General features: G+C 45.0%; 1 protein-coding gene across 1 annotated transcript; it reads right to left on the minus strand.

Annotated features, from left to right (window-relative positions):
* Window positions 1-415: 415 nt before the first annotated feature.
* On the minus strand, window positions 416-3,589 carry cited2 (Cbp/p300-interacting transactivator, with Glu/Asp-rich carboxy-terminal domain, 2). Its single transcript, XM_049590199.1, has 2 exons — window positions 3,284-3,589; window positions 416-2,964 (listed from the first exon to the last, which is right to left on the minus strand). The coding sequence occupies exon 2, from the start codon at window positions 2,950-2,952 to the stop codon at window positions 2,350-2,352; it is 603 nt and encodes a 200-aa protein (XP_049446156.1). The 5' UTR covers window positions 2,953-2,964; window positions 3,284-3,589; the 3' UTR covers window positions 416-2,349.
* Window positions 3,590-17,379: the final 13,790 nt, after the last annotated feature.

Consider the following 17,379-nt stretch of genomic DNA (forward strand, 5'->3'; position numbering starts at 1 on the left):
GAGTCCTCCTGATGTTGCCTATGTGTTTATTTGTGCCTTGATCTATGTTGGTTGCTGTTTTTGTTCTGTTTATTATTTTACTTCACTTGTATCTCTTTTATTCATTTTTAACTGTACAGCACTTTGGTCAACTTTTAATTTGTGCTTTATAAATAAATTTGACTTGACTTGATTTGACTATAATGTGTAAATTTTTCCTGTGTAGGATTATTAACATTGATTTTATCTTATCTTATCCTCACACTGCTGCGATATCATATCCAGACAATATGCATGTATGTATCGTCACTCCAAAACAAAATACAAAACAAAAATAAATTAAATAAATAAACAAGACTCAGTGCTCAGTTCTCTAAAAAGCTGTTTTATTCATTATTGCAAATTGAACACAACATTCTCAGTAAAGTGACTTTTTTTTCGCCAACTCTGTACAAAGTCGTCTCTGAAGCAATGCTGAAGATAAGAAACATCTCAAAGCGTTGAAGAGACCAAGTATCCAGACTCTGATCATCTCACAGTATCATGACTACGGATGTAAAGTATCACTGGCTGAACCTTTTGCAGAAATTGAACTTGTGATTTTTGCAGCTTTATGAGCTCCAAAATACATATTTACATGTCTGAATGCTGCTGAAACTAAAACTGCAGGTTTTGTTATTAATCTACAGGTTAAAGTCTGTGACCACCAGAATAGTTTAAATGGTTTGGAGACGTTTGGCAACAACAGGACGCACGCGCAAATCCTTGGCAATCTGAGAGGATGGCACAAAAGTGATGCCGGGTGGGGCTGGTTACCTGTTGACCGGCTGCAATCTGATTGGCTGTTTACCAAAGTGCTGTTGTCTTATTGGCCAAAGAAAAAATTAACTTTCGTTAACAAAAAAAGATGGATTATTTTCCACAGATGGAAAGAAACAGCTTGGTGCGCACCAGCTGCAGGATGTTGTTATAAACCAAACCTCACGTACAAAAAACAGATTTAAGGTGAAGTGGTTCACCTGGAAAAAATGGCCTGTCAGACAACATGCTATTTTTGTTTCCGTGTGTGTTGTGACTCTAAGGGACGGTAGCTGTTTATAATCTGGCTTTTAAAGATCTCGGGCATTTTTCTGAGAGGATCACCGGACAGGAGAGCAGAAGGACAGCGCGGTGAAACTCGGCAAACAGTGCTACCCAAACTGAGAGCGCATACAAACAGGAAACATGAAAACAGGTATGTGGCGGGTGTGGGAGTGTCACCTGTGTGTTAAACGGTGTGGGTAAAGTTAAAAGTAAGGGACCGTTCATTACTTATGAGGGGGTGTTGCAAAGAGTGGGGGCTAATGCTTTTTTATTGTGGCATAAGGGAGGGACATACAAATTTAAGTGGTTGTATTTTTTTATTTATTTTGCCACTGTTTTTTTTTTTTAAAGTAAACATGCCTTACAAATGTGCGGGTTTGAAAGACATGCTTTCTTAAAAAAATACCAAAATAACACCACAGTCTGAAACTGTAAACACAGATATAATCATTGGATTTTCAAATTTTTGACGGTCCTTGGACACATCATGTGCAACGAATGCTTCCATCATAACAACCCGCTCTCACTTCTATGTCGCTGAATAGCAGCACTTATTCAATGACTTCTGGTGTCAGACACCAGACCTTTCGCATCAGCATGATACGTATCTGGTCACAATTTTTGTTTAAGTGCACCTGGTGGCGTCAAGGGGAAATGTGGCAGGACAGCAACATAAGTTAAAGGGGGCAGAAGTCCGAGTTTGGCCTGTAGGAGGGGAGGTGGATGGGTCTAACAACCACTTTCATCCGAGAGGCCAGTGTTCACGTCCCCTAAGATTGTAAAGCCAAACCCAGTTCTTTTTTCCTAAATGAAACAACGTGCATGTGTTGGTGAAGAAAAAAAATCGTCAATTTGCGGTGTTGTGCTGACGTAGTGCTTTTATTTTGAAAGAGACTGTATGCAAACTGTACATTTCCTGTGAAAACATAAGTGTATTTTGAAAACAGACAATGCATGTAACAGACTGAAGTTGACACGGTGTCCCAGAACGTCAACAACCAACACACCCAGGGTACCTTGGACGTCATATGTGGACGTGGAAAGTCCATGACCAAATGTGGACATGTGACGAGGTCAGAGTGAGAATGTGTTGGTCAAAAGAAAAAAGCCTATCTTAAAACAGCCTCGTGATATTTCATCAAGTCACAGCCCAGCCTCCACCCCTCCCTTTGATGAACAAAGAACAGTCCCTAAATGAATCGTGAATGCTTTGAAAATAAAGTAAACCAGTAACCCTCCAGGCTGCGCTCCGCTTCAGCCACAGGTTTCCACTCAGCCTCCTCTTCCTCAGCTCACTCTGCTCTGCTGTTTGCACACAAAGTCCGCCACCAGCTCGAACTCGTTGTGTCCGAGCCACAGCTCCGGGAGCTCCTTCACACGGTCCAAACCGAACTCCACCACCAGCCCCATCAGAACCTCCTCGTCCACCTGATCAGAGTCTATACCGGGGACCTGTTCCAGGAGTCCCGCAGGAGTCCACCCGGGCGCACCGAGGTGCGCTGCGTCTCTGCCGTAGTTAACAGCTTGTGGCACGTGCATGTAGTTGTGATGATGGGATGCGTGTTGCCCGTGGTTACAGTACTGCGTGTTGAGTTGCTGCAGGTGCCTGCTGGCCGACAGCTGTCCCGGTGATGTCACCGGATAGATGCGCACTCCGTGACGCGCCGCGTTACTGTCAACATGCCCGATGTTCACATGCGCGCTCCCGACTGAATGCGCATCATCGGTCACTCCGAGCCCCATCGTGAGTCCGTCATACTGGAGCTGCAGCGGCTGCTGGAGGTGAAACGAGGTCGAGAACTGTCTCATCCCCAGCTTTCTGCGCGCTGGGTCGCGGCAAGCGGCGAGTTCACCTGCGCGGTTCATCACAGCCATGACGGGCTCCATCATGTGTCCGAGGGTCTGTGAAAGCAGGGCGAGACACACCAGTACACGAGTGAACACAGAGATGCCTGACCTGAGAATATGCGTCACAGCACAAATCACCAACAGCCCTCCTCTTCATACCTCTTAATTCTGCAAGAATAAACTACAATAAACGTCAGTTGCCTCACGAGGATTTGTAAACACGATGCAAATTTGTCTCATCTGACACGGAACACACATGCATGCTTTAAAAAGACAGTGCGAAACTGTTGCAGTCTATGCGCACAAAAATGATGGACATATGTTTTTCCAATATCAAAAGCATTTCTTTTTCCTCTCAGAATCTGACACTCACCGTCCAGACACAAAGTTGCCTACATGTCCTCCGATAGTCGCGTTACGTCAGATGATCAGCTGGAGGAGCTTCGCGCTGTAAACAACCTGCATGTCTTTTCCTTTATTTGCGCTTTTACGCATCAAACCCGCTCCTCAGCTCGTTGCGTACTCACTCTCTCACTACAGTCCTGTATCAGGTCGCTGTTGTGAAACTCGATGTGACTGACCCTCCTCCAGCTGCCTCGAGGCATTTGTTGGATATTACGCATGCGTTTACGCATTTTTTTCAATCCCCAAAAAACTCAAGCTCCTTCAGATGCGCTGATGTCTGGAGAGGATGGATCCAAACATGACACAGTACAGAGGGCAGTGCGGAGGAGAGGGACAGGGTTGGTGTGCGACATGTGACCATCTCTATCACAGCAGGACCACCTGGATCAACACATTTATTAACGTGATATAAAGACAGCAGCAGATTTTGCTTGTGTTTAAAGTTTATAAAAGAAGAGGGACTCCAGCATGTGGGGGTGTAGCACCAAAGTCTGCCCCTATGCAGTCTCTGGTGGCCCCCTGCCATTCCTCTTTTCCTGTGGCTGTCTCACACACCTTTGATTTTATATTTAAGTCAATTTGCTATTGCTCCCTTTCCTCTCAGTGTTGCAGCAGCATAATCAGTCACTCACTCGGCTTCAGCTGCTTTAGAGACAAATCACGGGCGTATAAACTGGATACAGCATTAAACATTAAACCTTTGATTCCTATGGAAGTTGCTCGGTGGTGCATGAAGACAAAAATGGTTCAGCTGTCACGTATAAAAATAGCTGGATGTTCTGGAGATTACCGGCACTACTTGTGCACTGTGTGGCCCACAGAGCATGCACACCAGAGACCCACAGTAGTCAAGTGCAGCTAAGCAGCTGACTTCCCCCACTGAACACTTAACTTCTGGTTTAGCACTCTGCTAACTTGGGTGGGGATGAAATGATTTAATTGTGCAGCTCCTCTGGTCTTACCAAATATTGTAACAGCTGATGGTGAAAGAGTCATTTCACAGTGGAAACGCAGTGGGACAACAACAAAACTTAAGGCAGTCCAAGTCGGGTGGGCGGGAGGGGTGGTGTTTGGGTCCAACAACCATGTTTTTGCCTGAGAAATAGCTAACAGCAGCATTTATCTTCTTTGTTTGGAAACCCCAAATATTATTAAACAAGAAAATATATTGTCAGATTTGGATTAAAAACCATCATCCTCGTGTTCTCCTCATGAAACTGTGAGTGCGTTTGTATTTTCGGTTTTCATTGATGTAATTTCAGTGTTAAGCAGTGTAAAATGTGAGAATTGCAGAGCAGCTTCACTCCTCCTCCTCCTCCTTCTCCTCTGACTTTCTCCTCTGTTACCCTCCTCGCCTCATCTCACCCTCGTCACCACGGCAACAGTGATGGAGACAAATGACAAATGTTTTTCGGCTGTAACAGAAACTTGCTCGATGATTTATTGGGTCCACCTTAATTATCATCACCCAGCTGGTGTGTGTGTGTGTGTGTGTGTGTGTGTGTGTGTGTGTGTGTGTCCTCTGTTCGTAACTTTACCTTTTTTTGTCATAAATTTGAAATGACTCATGAGAAACAACAGACACTTGCACATTCTTCTTGATGTACATCCTCACAGGTTGCTGTCATCTCTTTGGGATACACCACTCTCCTCTTTTCTACTGTAGCAAACTGTAGACACCTTCAACGCCCTGTAAAGCAGCAGGTAACTACATGGTCTTGTGACTATGTGCTGTGTCAGCACTAGAGAAAGGTCTAGAATCACCGTGAGCAAAAAAATGCTCTGGCTTGGTTTTGTTTCTTTGTCCTTTGCTGAGCGACAGTTTTGTGTGAAAGGAATGAAAGGCCTGTCCCAAATATAAGCTCATTAATTTCAGTGATTTAAACGGGCACTGTGTAGGAATTTCTCCCATCTAGTGTTAAGATCGTATATTGCATTCAAACGGATAGCGCACTCTAGCGCCTCACTGTTTCAAACACGTATTGCAGCAATGGTAGCTGCTGTGTAACAAAAAGCTATGATAACATTGATGAAACCACGTCATCCAATTCTTCATGGAGTATTCATTCAGGCTCCTACGGAGACACACGCGACGCGAGTTGACAAACCCCCTCCTCACCATGCTGGCTGTGTTTACAACGTAGGACTGTTGGGGCGGTTGCTGGTCGCTAACAGCTGTTAGCCGCTGTTAGCTGTGATTCTCCTTCAGCAGCTCTCTCCACCTGGGAAAGGCTACCCCGATGTTGACCCTCGTTTTTCAAAATCGCTGGTCACGTTGCCTTTTTGCCTTTTTTCAAATGCTCTGGCACCTGTGACTAGCCTGCTTGCTGCTGCTTTTCGTCACTCTACCTGCAGGCAGAAACCGGAAACAGACAAGTGAAAACGTGAAAGGCGATTCTGTATTTCTCAAGTATGTCCCTGTAGGTACCTGTACTTTCAAGATGGCGCACGTACATGATGAGACACCAGTCGCAATTTATATGTAAATGAGAATTTCGGAGCTTACGGACATACTTAGATATGCTGATGGAGGTAAATACACATGTGCTAGGACACACTTTTGACTGCAAAATTTGTCTCAAAGAACAACTGAAATTGTTACACACAGTGCCTTTAAGTAAATAATCACCCGGGCTATTAGTTTAAGTTTTACAGTAATAACAGTGAGAGCAACCTAAAAGTGTGTGAGCACTGCTCGGCACGCACACACCGCAGCTGAACCAGTGCAGCCCAAAACACAGTGTGTCTGAAAGGTCCTTAACTACAAGAGCTAATGCAATATATATGAGTATGATGAATGGTTATCATATTGGCTGTGTTGGTGCCCTACACACAGTGCATGATGCACATGCCTGTAGTGGCGGCGCTGGTTTGGAGAGAGTTTTTAAAAGATGTCAAATGTTCCAGTCAGCAGAGAAACATTAAACTGTATAAATCTGAACTATAAAATGAAATGGACTCATGACAGATGAGATACAGTGCGGCATATTGTCGTCTTTCTCACATATAGACTCCTCCACACAGATCAGTCAGCAGTGTGTCCTTCCAGGCTCAGTTCACATGAAGCAGCTGTGAAGTTTGATGACTAAGCAGGTGGTTGGGATGCAGGCTCTGCCAGTCCGCCAATTTATGCAACCATCAAGTATGGAGCATGTGTAGTGACGGCCACCTGAGGTTCCGTCTGCATCAAGAAGCATTAGTAATTCCTCCCTCCAGTAATTAGTCCTGTCAGCTCCAATCAGAAGCTCTAATAAGGCCAGAAAACAGCAAGAAGTTCAGGTCTGACTCTCAAGCTGTGATCTGAGCGTGAAGCTGTGGAACAGATGCCGACATCAAACAGCCACCACACTGCACATAATCTGTGCACAACTTCACACTATTATGGAAACACACACAGCTTTAATTAGTCAAAGTCTGAAGACTGAAATGTCTTAACAATTATTTAATGGATTGCTGTGACATTTTTGACGTTCATGGTCCACAGAGACTGCATCCTACTGGCTTAACCCTAACAGGCTGATGTTTGTGGTTCACAGTGAAACGTCTCAACAACTAGAAAAGGAAAATATTGTAAGTTTACATGTGCGCCCAATGCTTTAGATCTGCAGTAGAAACATTTTGAATAGTTAACATATAAGAGGTTTGCTGAAGTTTAAGTGCGGGCACTGAATAAAGCTGATGTATAAAATCTTAGTTGAAGGGCTGTGAAGTTGAAGGATCAGTTGAAGTGCTGAAGTGATGATAATAATTTGAGCTGGAAATGTAAATTGAACTGGAAGTTGGGAAAGATGTGAAGAACACTTGAACTGAAAGATGTCGGCTGAAAGCAGCTGAAGGAAACTGTGTCGGAGCAGTGACAGTTCTTAGACTGAGACGAAGTTTTTGTTTGTTTGCTCCGCTCCTCTCAATGCATTCACTTCAGGGACACTTCAGACTCTTTTAGGTTGTCACATTTTGATGTGTCTGTTGAAACTGAATCACCGAAAGCTGACAGAGTCTTCGTTTAGACGATGCACTCTTGTGGGTTTTGCAAATGGAAACACACTCAGCCGTGAGCAGAAGGCAGTGATGTAGGATTGTATGAGGTACTTATCCATAGTAAGTGTATTATCTTTATTCCTTTGCACCAGTGATAGCTGTGGCCGGAGGCATTATGTTTTCAGGTTTCACGTATGTCTGTCCCATCTTTGTGAATGCAATATCTCAGGAACGCCTCAAGGGAATTTCTTCAAATTTGGCTCAAACATCCACTTGGACCTAGTGATGAACCGATACCCTGATATATTTCTGGTACCTCTTGAGACGTTTCCCAGTTTTGTGATGATTGGCCCAACAGTTGCGGAGTGAGGTCTTTTATGTGCTAAGCCACACCCCCTCCAAATTTAATTGGTCAGTATCTTCAAAACGTAGTGAGATATCAGCAAGCTTTTTTTTTTTTTTTTTTTTTTTAAGATATTTTTTGGGCATTTTTAGCGTGAAGGGGGGAGAGAGAGAGAGAGAGGGAGTGACATGCAGCAAAGGGCAACAGGCTGGCGTCGAACCCGGGCCGCTGTGGCAACAGCCTTGTACATGGGGTGCCTGCTCTACCACTAAGCCTCCGACGCCCCGATATCAGCAAGCTTTTGATATTGGCAATAAGTTTGGTCCAATGATAAGCCACAGAAAATGTGCAAATTGGACCTACAGTTTAGATTAAGATGTCAAAAATGTGTTTTCCAAAAAAATCAAAATGGCAGTAAATCTAGACCTCAGTGGTTCTTAAGCTGGACTCGTGGGTTGAATGTCAAGTCAATCCAACTTACAGTGTGAGAAGCATGGACTTTCAAAAATAGAATTTTACGACCTTAATTACAGCACCACCAATCCAGCTTAATGGTATCATATTTGTCAGCATTTGCACACAACTTCCAACGGTTGGTGAAAATGTTATGCGTCTATGATGAACCATCTCACGGGAATTTGCAAAAACATTTCTGAAGAAAAAAAGAAAAATGATAAAACGGCACAAAAACAAAAGTCTTCCAGTCCTTAAGGCTTGAACCCGTAAAGCAGCTGTGTAGAACTTTACATTTTCGTTGATTATAGCGCCCCCTTTGGTCGAAGTGGTATGACACCCACAGCCTGGTGTTGTAAAATTCCGACTGCAACTGGCAATTACTGCATGCGTTTGTTTTGGAGAGCGAGAGGAAAATCATAAATGTTCTGGTGTAGCTCTGAATTTCTTATAAACTGAGGACAACTGCCTGCTGTATATTTGTGTTCATGGTCACAGTCACAGATAATTTTGTGGCGTTTGTTGTAACGTTACTAGACAAAAACGGTTCACATCAGCTAACGTTACATTTAGCTTGCTTATAACTTCCATGTCGTCATATATTGAAGTGAAACAACGTCTAACAAGTTGCGGTATAGTCTCTAAATAAAAACAAAAATTACATACCTGTCGATTAGGAAAAGGGCCAACTCGGGATCAGTTTTAAAACCTTTCAAATCTCTCAGGTTTACACGTGTTTGGGCTCGAGCCCTATCACTGTCCCGTTTAGCCTTCTTCTGTTCTTTTTCTTTTAGATGGTGCTCCTTCTTTATCCGCCATGACATCAAGAGTACAACCAAGTCCTTATAGACACATCTGGTAAAACTGTTATGTGTTCAGCAATGCCCGTTGCGTACCGCTTACTCGAAGAACACTCTCTGTAAACACGGCTCTTCTTCTTCTCTCAATTTATTGGCGGATCGCAAACAACCTCCAGGTGCATACCACCACCTACTGTACAAGAGTGTGCAACATCATGTCATTTAGCCTGTTTCTTAAATCCTACTCATAAACACGGCTCCTTCTTCTTCTGTGGTTTAATGGCTGCGGGCCGCTGCGGGCGTGCAGACTTACTTCCACCTCCGAGTGCCGTATTCTGGTTTGCTGACTTCCGCTGTGTCTGACCCGAGCGAGGCTACGCTAAATAGCCATATAGAGAAAGGCTTTTTTGTTGCTGTTGGGTTCAAATAAATATGCGGATCTTCAAGGGGGGGTGATACGAACAAGGGACAGTTTTATAAATGGTAAAAAGTTCCGCACGGCTGCTTTAATAAATGTAGTGTTGAAGTCCCACTTGATCATAAATTGTTATGTGCTCGATTGCTTCAGAAACTGGTTTCAAAATGCTCCCAGTTATGATCCAGTTCACATTAACCCCAAACTAAACTACCTGGAGCTTTCTGTACTTTTAACTATCTCTGAGGATTTTGATTCCCTGAACACAGAAAACAGTTTGGAAACAAGTAGATGAGTTTTTAAAAATACGTTCCTCTGTGCTTAATGAGATTTCAGAAATGAAATGAGTGTGACAGGTTGTTTAATTCACCCGCTATGAGGTTTTAGTGTTTTTCCAATTTCCAAGTCAATCAATATGCTAATTTATCAGTAAACACACAAACACTCAGCTGTAAGAAACAAAACATTCCTGCTCGCCTGGAGGACAGTGTTCATAACCAAACACACTCGTCTCCTGCAGACCCGCTCTCTGTTATTTGTCTAAAAGAGTTAAAGTTGTTTGATTGTTTCGGTTGTCGACTTTCTGTCGGCCCCGAATCTTCAAATGCAAAGAATCTCTGCTTTGTTGAGCCTCTAAATGGTTCATTGTCGTGTTCGTTGGTGTCTGTTTTCCTGTTTGGAGAAACAGTCGACCAGTCAGAGCTTTGTAGTGCGGATTAAGAATGGGGACATTATTTTCCGAGTCACCTAGCTACATGCATGGAAAATAGCATCAGAAAAGTAGTGAGATATTTGCAGCTGTCTGAGTAACCGCTACCAAAGCTCTGTTTAAGGTCTGTCTCATCCAGTGTGTGGGAGACGGTCCCAGATGCCTCCCATTGAAAGGTTAAGAGAAGCAGCTGTGTGCTGCTTTGTTCTCTGAGGTGGGGAATTTAAAAGTACATTTGCCAAACCAGTTAATCCTCAGTCTGAAAGTCTTTTCTCTTATAAAACAGGAACACACATTTCAGATGAAGCATAAAATCTCAACTTTGTTCAGCTTCACGAAGTATGTTTTCTTAGGGAATGCAATTTCAAAAAACACCCGACCTCCCTGACAGAGATAAATCCTGTCCGAAGAGAGCAGGAATCACAACTAAAATGCTGTTAAAGCAGCCCAGTCAGCAGAAGAAAATGTTGACATTGTACGTTCCTCCAAACCAAGGCTACATCACATACGGCTGTGGCTTAGAGGTAGAGTGGGTTGTCCACCAATCGAAAGATCAGCAGTTTGACTGGCTCCTCCAGTCTGCATGTTGAAGTATCCTTGAGCAAGATACTGAACCCCAAACTGCTCCCCATGTCTGTTCCATCGATGTGTGAGTGTGTTAAAACTGGGTAGCAGGTGGCACCTTGTATGGTAGCCTCGGCCACCAGTGTATGAATGTGTGTGTGAATGGGTGAATGTGAGTCATAGTGTGAAAAGCGCTTTGACTGGTCGGATGACTAGACTTGCAGGTCCATTTACTATCTGCATTTCTTGCCAGGATAGTGCTACAAAGAGCGGTAGCTTTTTATAAGACATGGATGCGTTTTCTGTCAAGATAGTGCTGCAGAAAGCGACCGTTTTGTAGCATGACACTGCGGTGTTTCCTGACTGGATAGTGCTACAACTGGTGCTTTTTTAATGACACATTGCTGCAGTTCCTGCCAGGAGAGTGCCAAGAAAAGAGGTAGTTTCTTATCAAGACATTGCTGCGTTTCCTGACTGGATAGTGCCAGAAAATGAGGCTGTTTTCAGCAATCAATTGCTGCATTTCCTGCCTCAAAGTGCCACACAAAAATTCTAGTTTTTCATTTAGCAAGACATCGTTGTGTTTCTTGACTGGATAGTGCTTTGAAAAGTGGTTGTTTTTCCATTAAAACATGGCTGCGTTTCCTGTGAGGTTAGTGCCATGAAAAGCGGCAGTTTTCTACCAAGACACTGCTTCATTTCCTGGAAGAGCAGTGCCACCAAAAATGGTTGTTTTTGTTCAGACATTGCTGTGATCCTGTTGGGAAAGTGTCACAAAAAGTGGTTGTGTTTTACCAAGACATCATGTGCCACCGAAAGTGAGTATTTTAGGCCAACACATCATGATTCCCTAACCATAACCAAGTGGGTTTGTCCATCCATCCATCCATCCATCCATTTTCATCTGCTTAACCGGGGCCAGGTCGCGGGGGCAGCAGGCCAAGCAAAGCACCCCAGACATCCCTCTCCCTGGCAACACTTTCCAGCTCCTCCTGGGGGACCCCAAGGCGTTCCCAGGCCAGATGAGATATGTAATCCCTCCAGTGTGTTCTGGGTCTACCCAGGGGCCTCCTACCAGTGGGACATGCCCGGATCACCTCCAGCGGGAGGCGCCTAGGAGGATCCTGATCAGATGCCGAACCACCTCAACTGACCCCTTTCGACGTGCAGGAGCAGCGGCTCTACTCCGAGCTCCCTCCGGATGTCCGAGCTCCTCACCCTATCTCTAAGGCTGAGCCCAGACACCCCACGGAGGGAACTCATTTCCACCGCTTGTATCTGCGATCTCATTCTTTCGGTCACTACCCAGAGTTCATGACCATAGGTGAGGGCTGGGACGTAGATGGACCAGTAAATTGAAAGTTTTGCCTTCTGGCTCAGCTCCCTCTTCACCACGATGGACTGGCGCAGCGCCCGCATCACTACAGAAGCCGCATCGACCCGCCGATCCATCTCACGCTCCATTCTACCCTCACTCGTGAACAAGACCCCGAGATACTTGAACTCCCTTGCTTGAGGCAGTAACTCTCCCCCAACCCGGAGAGGGCAAACCACCGGTTTCTGACAGAGGACCATGGCCTCAGACATGGAGGTGCTGACTCTCATCCCAACTGCTTCACACTCGGCTACAAAACGCTCCAGTGCATGCTGGAGGTCACGGTGTGATGGATGTGTTTTTCAGTTTTCTTTTAGTCCATACAGAGCATATTTTATTATGAACATTGCATGGAAGAGAATTGAAAAGCAGATGATCTTTGCCGTTGGTTAAAAAAATTTAGCTTTAAGTGACCACTAGTGGACGGCTCTGATTGCAAACTACATTAAGGATGAACTGGAGGCAAGTCGGGGCGGCACGGTGGTGTGGTGGTTAGCACTCTCGCCTTACAGCAAGAGGGTTGCCGGTTCGATCCCGGGTGTGGGAGCCCTTCTGTGCGGAGTTTGCGGGGACTAGGTTAATTGATAACTCTAAATTGTCCGTAGGTGTGAATGGTTGTCTGTCTCTATGTGTCAGCCCTGTGATAGTCTGGCGACCTGTCCAGGGTGTACCCTGCCTCTCGCCCAGTGTCAGCTAGGATAGGCTCCAGCCCCCCCGCGACCCTCAAGAGGATGAATGAATGAATGGAGGCAGGTCATCTTCAGTCACAGTCAAAGAATCACAGATACCTGTTCCCAGTGTTGTAAAGTGTGTCTGCAGTTGTGTCCTGATGTCTGTCTGTCTCAAATCTGTGATGTGACAGATGTTAAAGCTCAAACCAGTGCTGCTTTAATCTTTGAAAAGACAGAACAATTTGACACAGTGACGGCTGGATGGTGACTGCAGGCTGCTGATCTGATCAGAGACATTCTTCTTGGTTAACAGTGAATAATGTGATTATCCTCAGAGGGCCATGTTTGACCGGGAGACGTCCTGATTTCTTCATCTTCACACCACACCACATGTGATGACTCTGAATCTATAAATCTCACCACTTATCACACATCTCAGCCCCACAGTGAAATCAGACACATAATGAGCCTGCTCACGCCTTTCTCACACACACTTCTGTCTTATAATATATACACATATATAGATAAATGATTTTCACTGGACAGTGATGTTACAGAAATGATCCATGTAGGATTAATGCAGGATAAATTTGAATAAGACACAGTGTGAGGAGATAGAAACAGCTGATTCAGATTTCAGGAAGGATTCTGACAGATGAAGCAACAGCGCCCTCCTGTGGTGCCTACATGAAGATGCTAAGTACCAGCACTGATAACATAAAGTATTTGTTGGCTGTGCAGGAGTTCACATACATTATTGTCAAACTGTTACTATTCTGACAGGAGTAACAAATGCCACCAGAAAAAAACAAACATTTGATGCATTTATTTATTGTTGTCAGGCAACCACCCCATCACCTTTCTGTGCAATCAAGCTACCCTTTTTTTTTTTTTTTTTTTAGCTCTGGTTGAGGGTGAGAGGCTGTCAGCAGATAAACAGAGATCTGTGTGGGTACATGAGACCCTAAAAAAGAGGCTGGACCATGGGGAGCACCACCAGTTGGTCCAGGAGCTTCTCCTCCATGATGGATGTTTCAAGTACTGCACTTATCTGCTTCCATGCCTGCTGTTTTCCATTGAAATGGTGCTAACTGTGGTTTGTAAAGTCATACAGCTCTGGGTATCCGGCAACCGCTACCACCAGTTTCTCATCCATTGTTTACCAACTGTAAACTCGCCTCCAGCTGCTAAAACCCTTTCTGTGAGATCGAGGCCTTAAGTTGCGGACACACCAAACCGACATCAAAGAACTAGCGGCGACGAAAGCCAACTGTTGCGTCATCTACGTCGCCTCACGTCGCCCTATGTCAGTTGCATTTGAGCACACTACACGGACGGCCAAGTGGCATGTACGTTCTGCGCCTGCGTGAGAGCAAGCGGAGAGAAAGAGTGTTACATCCTGTCAGCCGAGGGGTTTCCTATCTGTGCAGCCGAGCACCACAACACCTCCCACGGACTATTACATCCAGACGGTCCCGGTGTTTCCTCCACAGGCTCAACTTCACTTGCTGCTTCTTCCCACTTTAACCTGAATAACAAACCAGGGCTTGGTGCTCCGGTTTGATCCAAATGGAGAGCCGGGGCTAGCTCAGAGACTAATGGAGGCTAACTGGCTGTGCTTCCCTCTGGTCATGCTGCAGCTAACGCTCCACTAGCCTCCCAGTTAGCTCCAGTTTGTTATTCAGGAAGAAGCAGCGGATCTGTCGGGCAGCTGAGTGAAGTGGAGCCTGAGGAGGAAGCACCTGTTAGCCCTGGTTTCACTACAGGCAGATTCACTCGCTACAGGGGCAAGGAAATAAAACCTGAACAGCCAGAGTGATCTCTCTCACCGACAAGCTCTGCCGCTGACTCAACATGCTGAATTGGCCGAAAAGCCGCCGAAATGCAGACGGTGCGGGACACACTGCAAAAACTAGGCTGACAGACGCTCACCGACGGCCCGACTTTGGTCGGCGGCTGACTGTCGGTAGGGCCTTTATGCTGCCTCATGAGTGTGGGGATTTTATGCCGTTATTCTGCCTCGCCGTTCTTCATGAAAGGTATGGTCACAGAAAAGGATTACAGAGTAGTCTGGCCTTTAAGCTGCCAGCAGATGCAGTAAACAACCATTCTCATTCCCAACTCGTCAAATATGGTTGATTGTTATTGTCATGTTATGCCATTTTTATTGTTTATTAAGCGCTGCCAACCTGTATGGTAAATGTCACACTAGAGGCTGACACTGTTGTGTTGCGTCATGCCCATCTTGCTTCTTTTGCTTCGTGGATACTGGCATGCTGTCTAAAATCACACACTGGGGTGACATGATGCTGGCGTTGTTTGGTTCTGTATAAAAAAACGCAAAGGCGGCACAAAGACAGGACTTTTTGATGGCAGCTTAACAGTGCGACCCCTGTATAAAAAAGGCTATATGCTCATCCTGCCACAAGGACATGTCACATTGACCTAAAGTCTTCACATCCAATTGAATGCACATTCTTGCATCTCTACATTTTTACATCTGAGAATTTCTACATTCTTTCACATACATTACCACGACTTGCTTTACTGTATCTTACCTTGTTTATTTTGACAGTAATGCATCAAAACAATAAGACACATTGTCTGTGGAAACCATCTTGAAAATAAACCTGATTCTCACAGTAGTTTTCTTTATGCATTATTCATGGACATATAAATGGCCTCTAGTGGTTGTCTTAGTGCTAATAAAAATGATTGCAGGTAAAAGTAGTCGCATCAGCACATGAGTTATGATCATGTAATCTGTACATCCTCATGTATGAAGTTTATTCTGTTGGTGACCAGTTGGTGGCAGCAGTGAACCGTCAGTGTGTTTCACTGATTCAAAAAGAAAAGGAAAAAACAGCAGTGTGTGTGTGTGTGTGTGTGTGTGTGCGCGAGAGAGAGAGTTAAATGAGTGTAACAAAAAAAAGAACACAGACCGTATTTCCACGTGTCTCTCTTACAAGAATACCACTCTGACTCTCTGAGACCTGTCATACACACTTGGATACAACACACACACACACACACACACACACACACACACGCATACACACACACACACGCTGCCTTCACTCAAACCTCTTGGACTCTCACTGAGCTGTCTTGAAGATCTGGAGAGATTAATAAGAGTCAAACGATCGTTTTAAAAAGTGCTCCCATCGATATGTTGTGGAGCCTCCTGCTCTCTGTGGTTCTTAATACGCTGCAGTGAGAAGCTGAATGTTAAAATAAAAGGCTCAGAGGGCCGCTACCAAAACACAGAAAAATATCAAATATCAAAAATATTGATATTCTCCAGAGAAGCAGCATTTTTCTCGCAGTGCCAGCAACATGACTCTGGGGATAAAGACGTCGCTCCACCTCTTCGGTCCAGACTGAAACGTGTTGCTTGACTTGTAATAACGTTTTCTGGAGCACCATCATCAGGTCATTTAAAGGATTTAAAATAATATTCTAACTTTAGAGTAACATTAGATCTGGGTTGGAGCAGCTTTGTTGCACACTTTCTGCAGGATCTGGGCTGGAGACTATGTGTTTTAGAATCACAGCAGCAACAGGCCTCTTTGAGCGTTTGAACATTCGATCTTTATTTTTGACCACCTGGCTCTTTTGGCTGTTCCCTCCAATGGATCATGGCAAATGCACATTTCAATATTAGACATGTAAATAGGTATTTAAATTACTTAAATGCTGTTTGTATTGTGTCTCATGATGACCCTGATGAAACCAACAGGCCAAAAGGTGTTGGTGTTTCGATGCCTTTGCTTTGTCTCACTTTCTCCACGCACCCTGGAAGTAGGTGAAGTTGCTCCAGGAACCTTCACCTCAGGTCAACGTATCTTCAGAGAATGGTTCATACGATATCCTACAAATTAGCACCATACGAATGAAGACACATCTTTCACCTACAGTTACCCAATTTATGTAAAGTTATTAGGTTTAGGTTTAGGAAAAAGAAACATAGTGAGGACGTACCTTAAAATGCAACCTGGTCTCACTCCAAAGTCTTCGAAAACCAGCGCTTGGTCAGAGACTTCCTGCGTCAGATACCAACAAAAAAACCTGTTTCACATCGGCATGATACGCAGCTCGGTGTCATCGGGGTGAAACGCAGCAGGACAACGACGAAAGTTAAGGCAGCAGAATTCCAAGTAGGGCGGGCAGGAGGGGTGGTGGATGGATCCAACAATCACTGACTTCCACCCGGGAGGCAGGTGTTTGCTTCTGTAAGATTTTGAAACCTAACCACGTGCGTGTGTTGGCTAAACAAAGTGCATTTGACGTAGTGCTTTTATTTTGAGAGAGACTGTATGCAAACTGTACATTTCCTGTGAAAACTGAAGTCTAGCTGTCCATCCATTTTCATCCGCTTATCCGGGGCAGTCGCGGGGGCAGCAGGCCAAGCAAAGCACCCCAGACATCCCTCTCCCCAACAACACTTTCCAGCTCCTCCTGGGGGACCCCAAGGTGTTCCCAGGCCAGACGAGATATGTAATCCCTCCAGTGTGTTCTGGGTCAGCCCCGTGGCCTCCTACCAGTGGGACATGCCCAGGACACCTCCAGCGGGAGGCACCCAGGAGGATCCTGATCAGATGCCCGAACCACCTCAACTGACCCTTTTCGACGTGCAGGAGCAGCGGCTCTACTCCGAGCTCCATCCAGATGTTCGAGCTCCTCACCCTATCTCTAAGGCTGAGCCCAGACACCCCACGGAGAAAACTCATTGCCACTGCTTGTATCCACAATCTCA

This window comes from Epinephelus fuscoguttatus, linkage group LG11 (assembly GCF_011397635.1).
Source record: "Epinephelus fuscoguttatus linkage group LG11, E.fuscoguttatus.final_Chr_v1".
NCBI lineage: Eukaryota > Metazoa > Chordata > Actinopteri > Perciformes > Serranidae > Epinephelus > Epinephelus fuscoguttatus.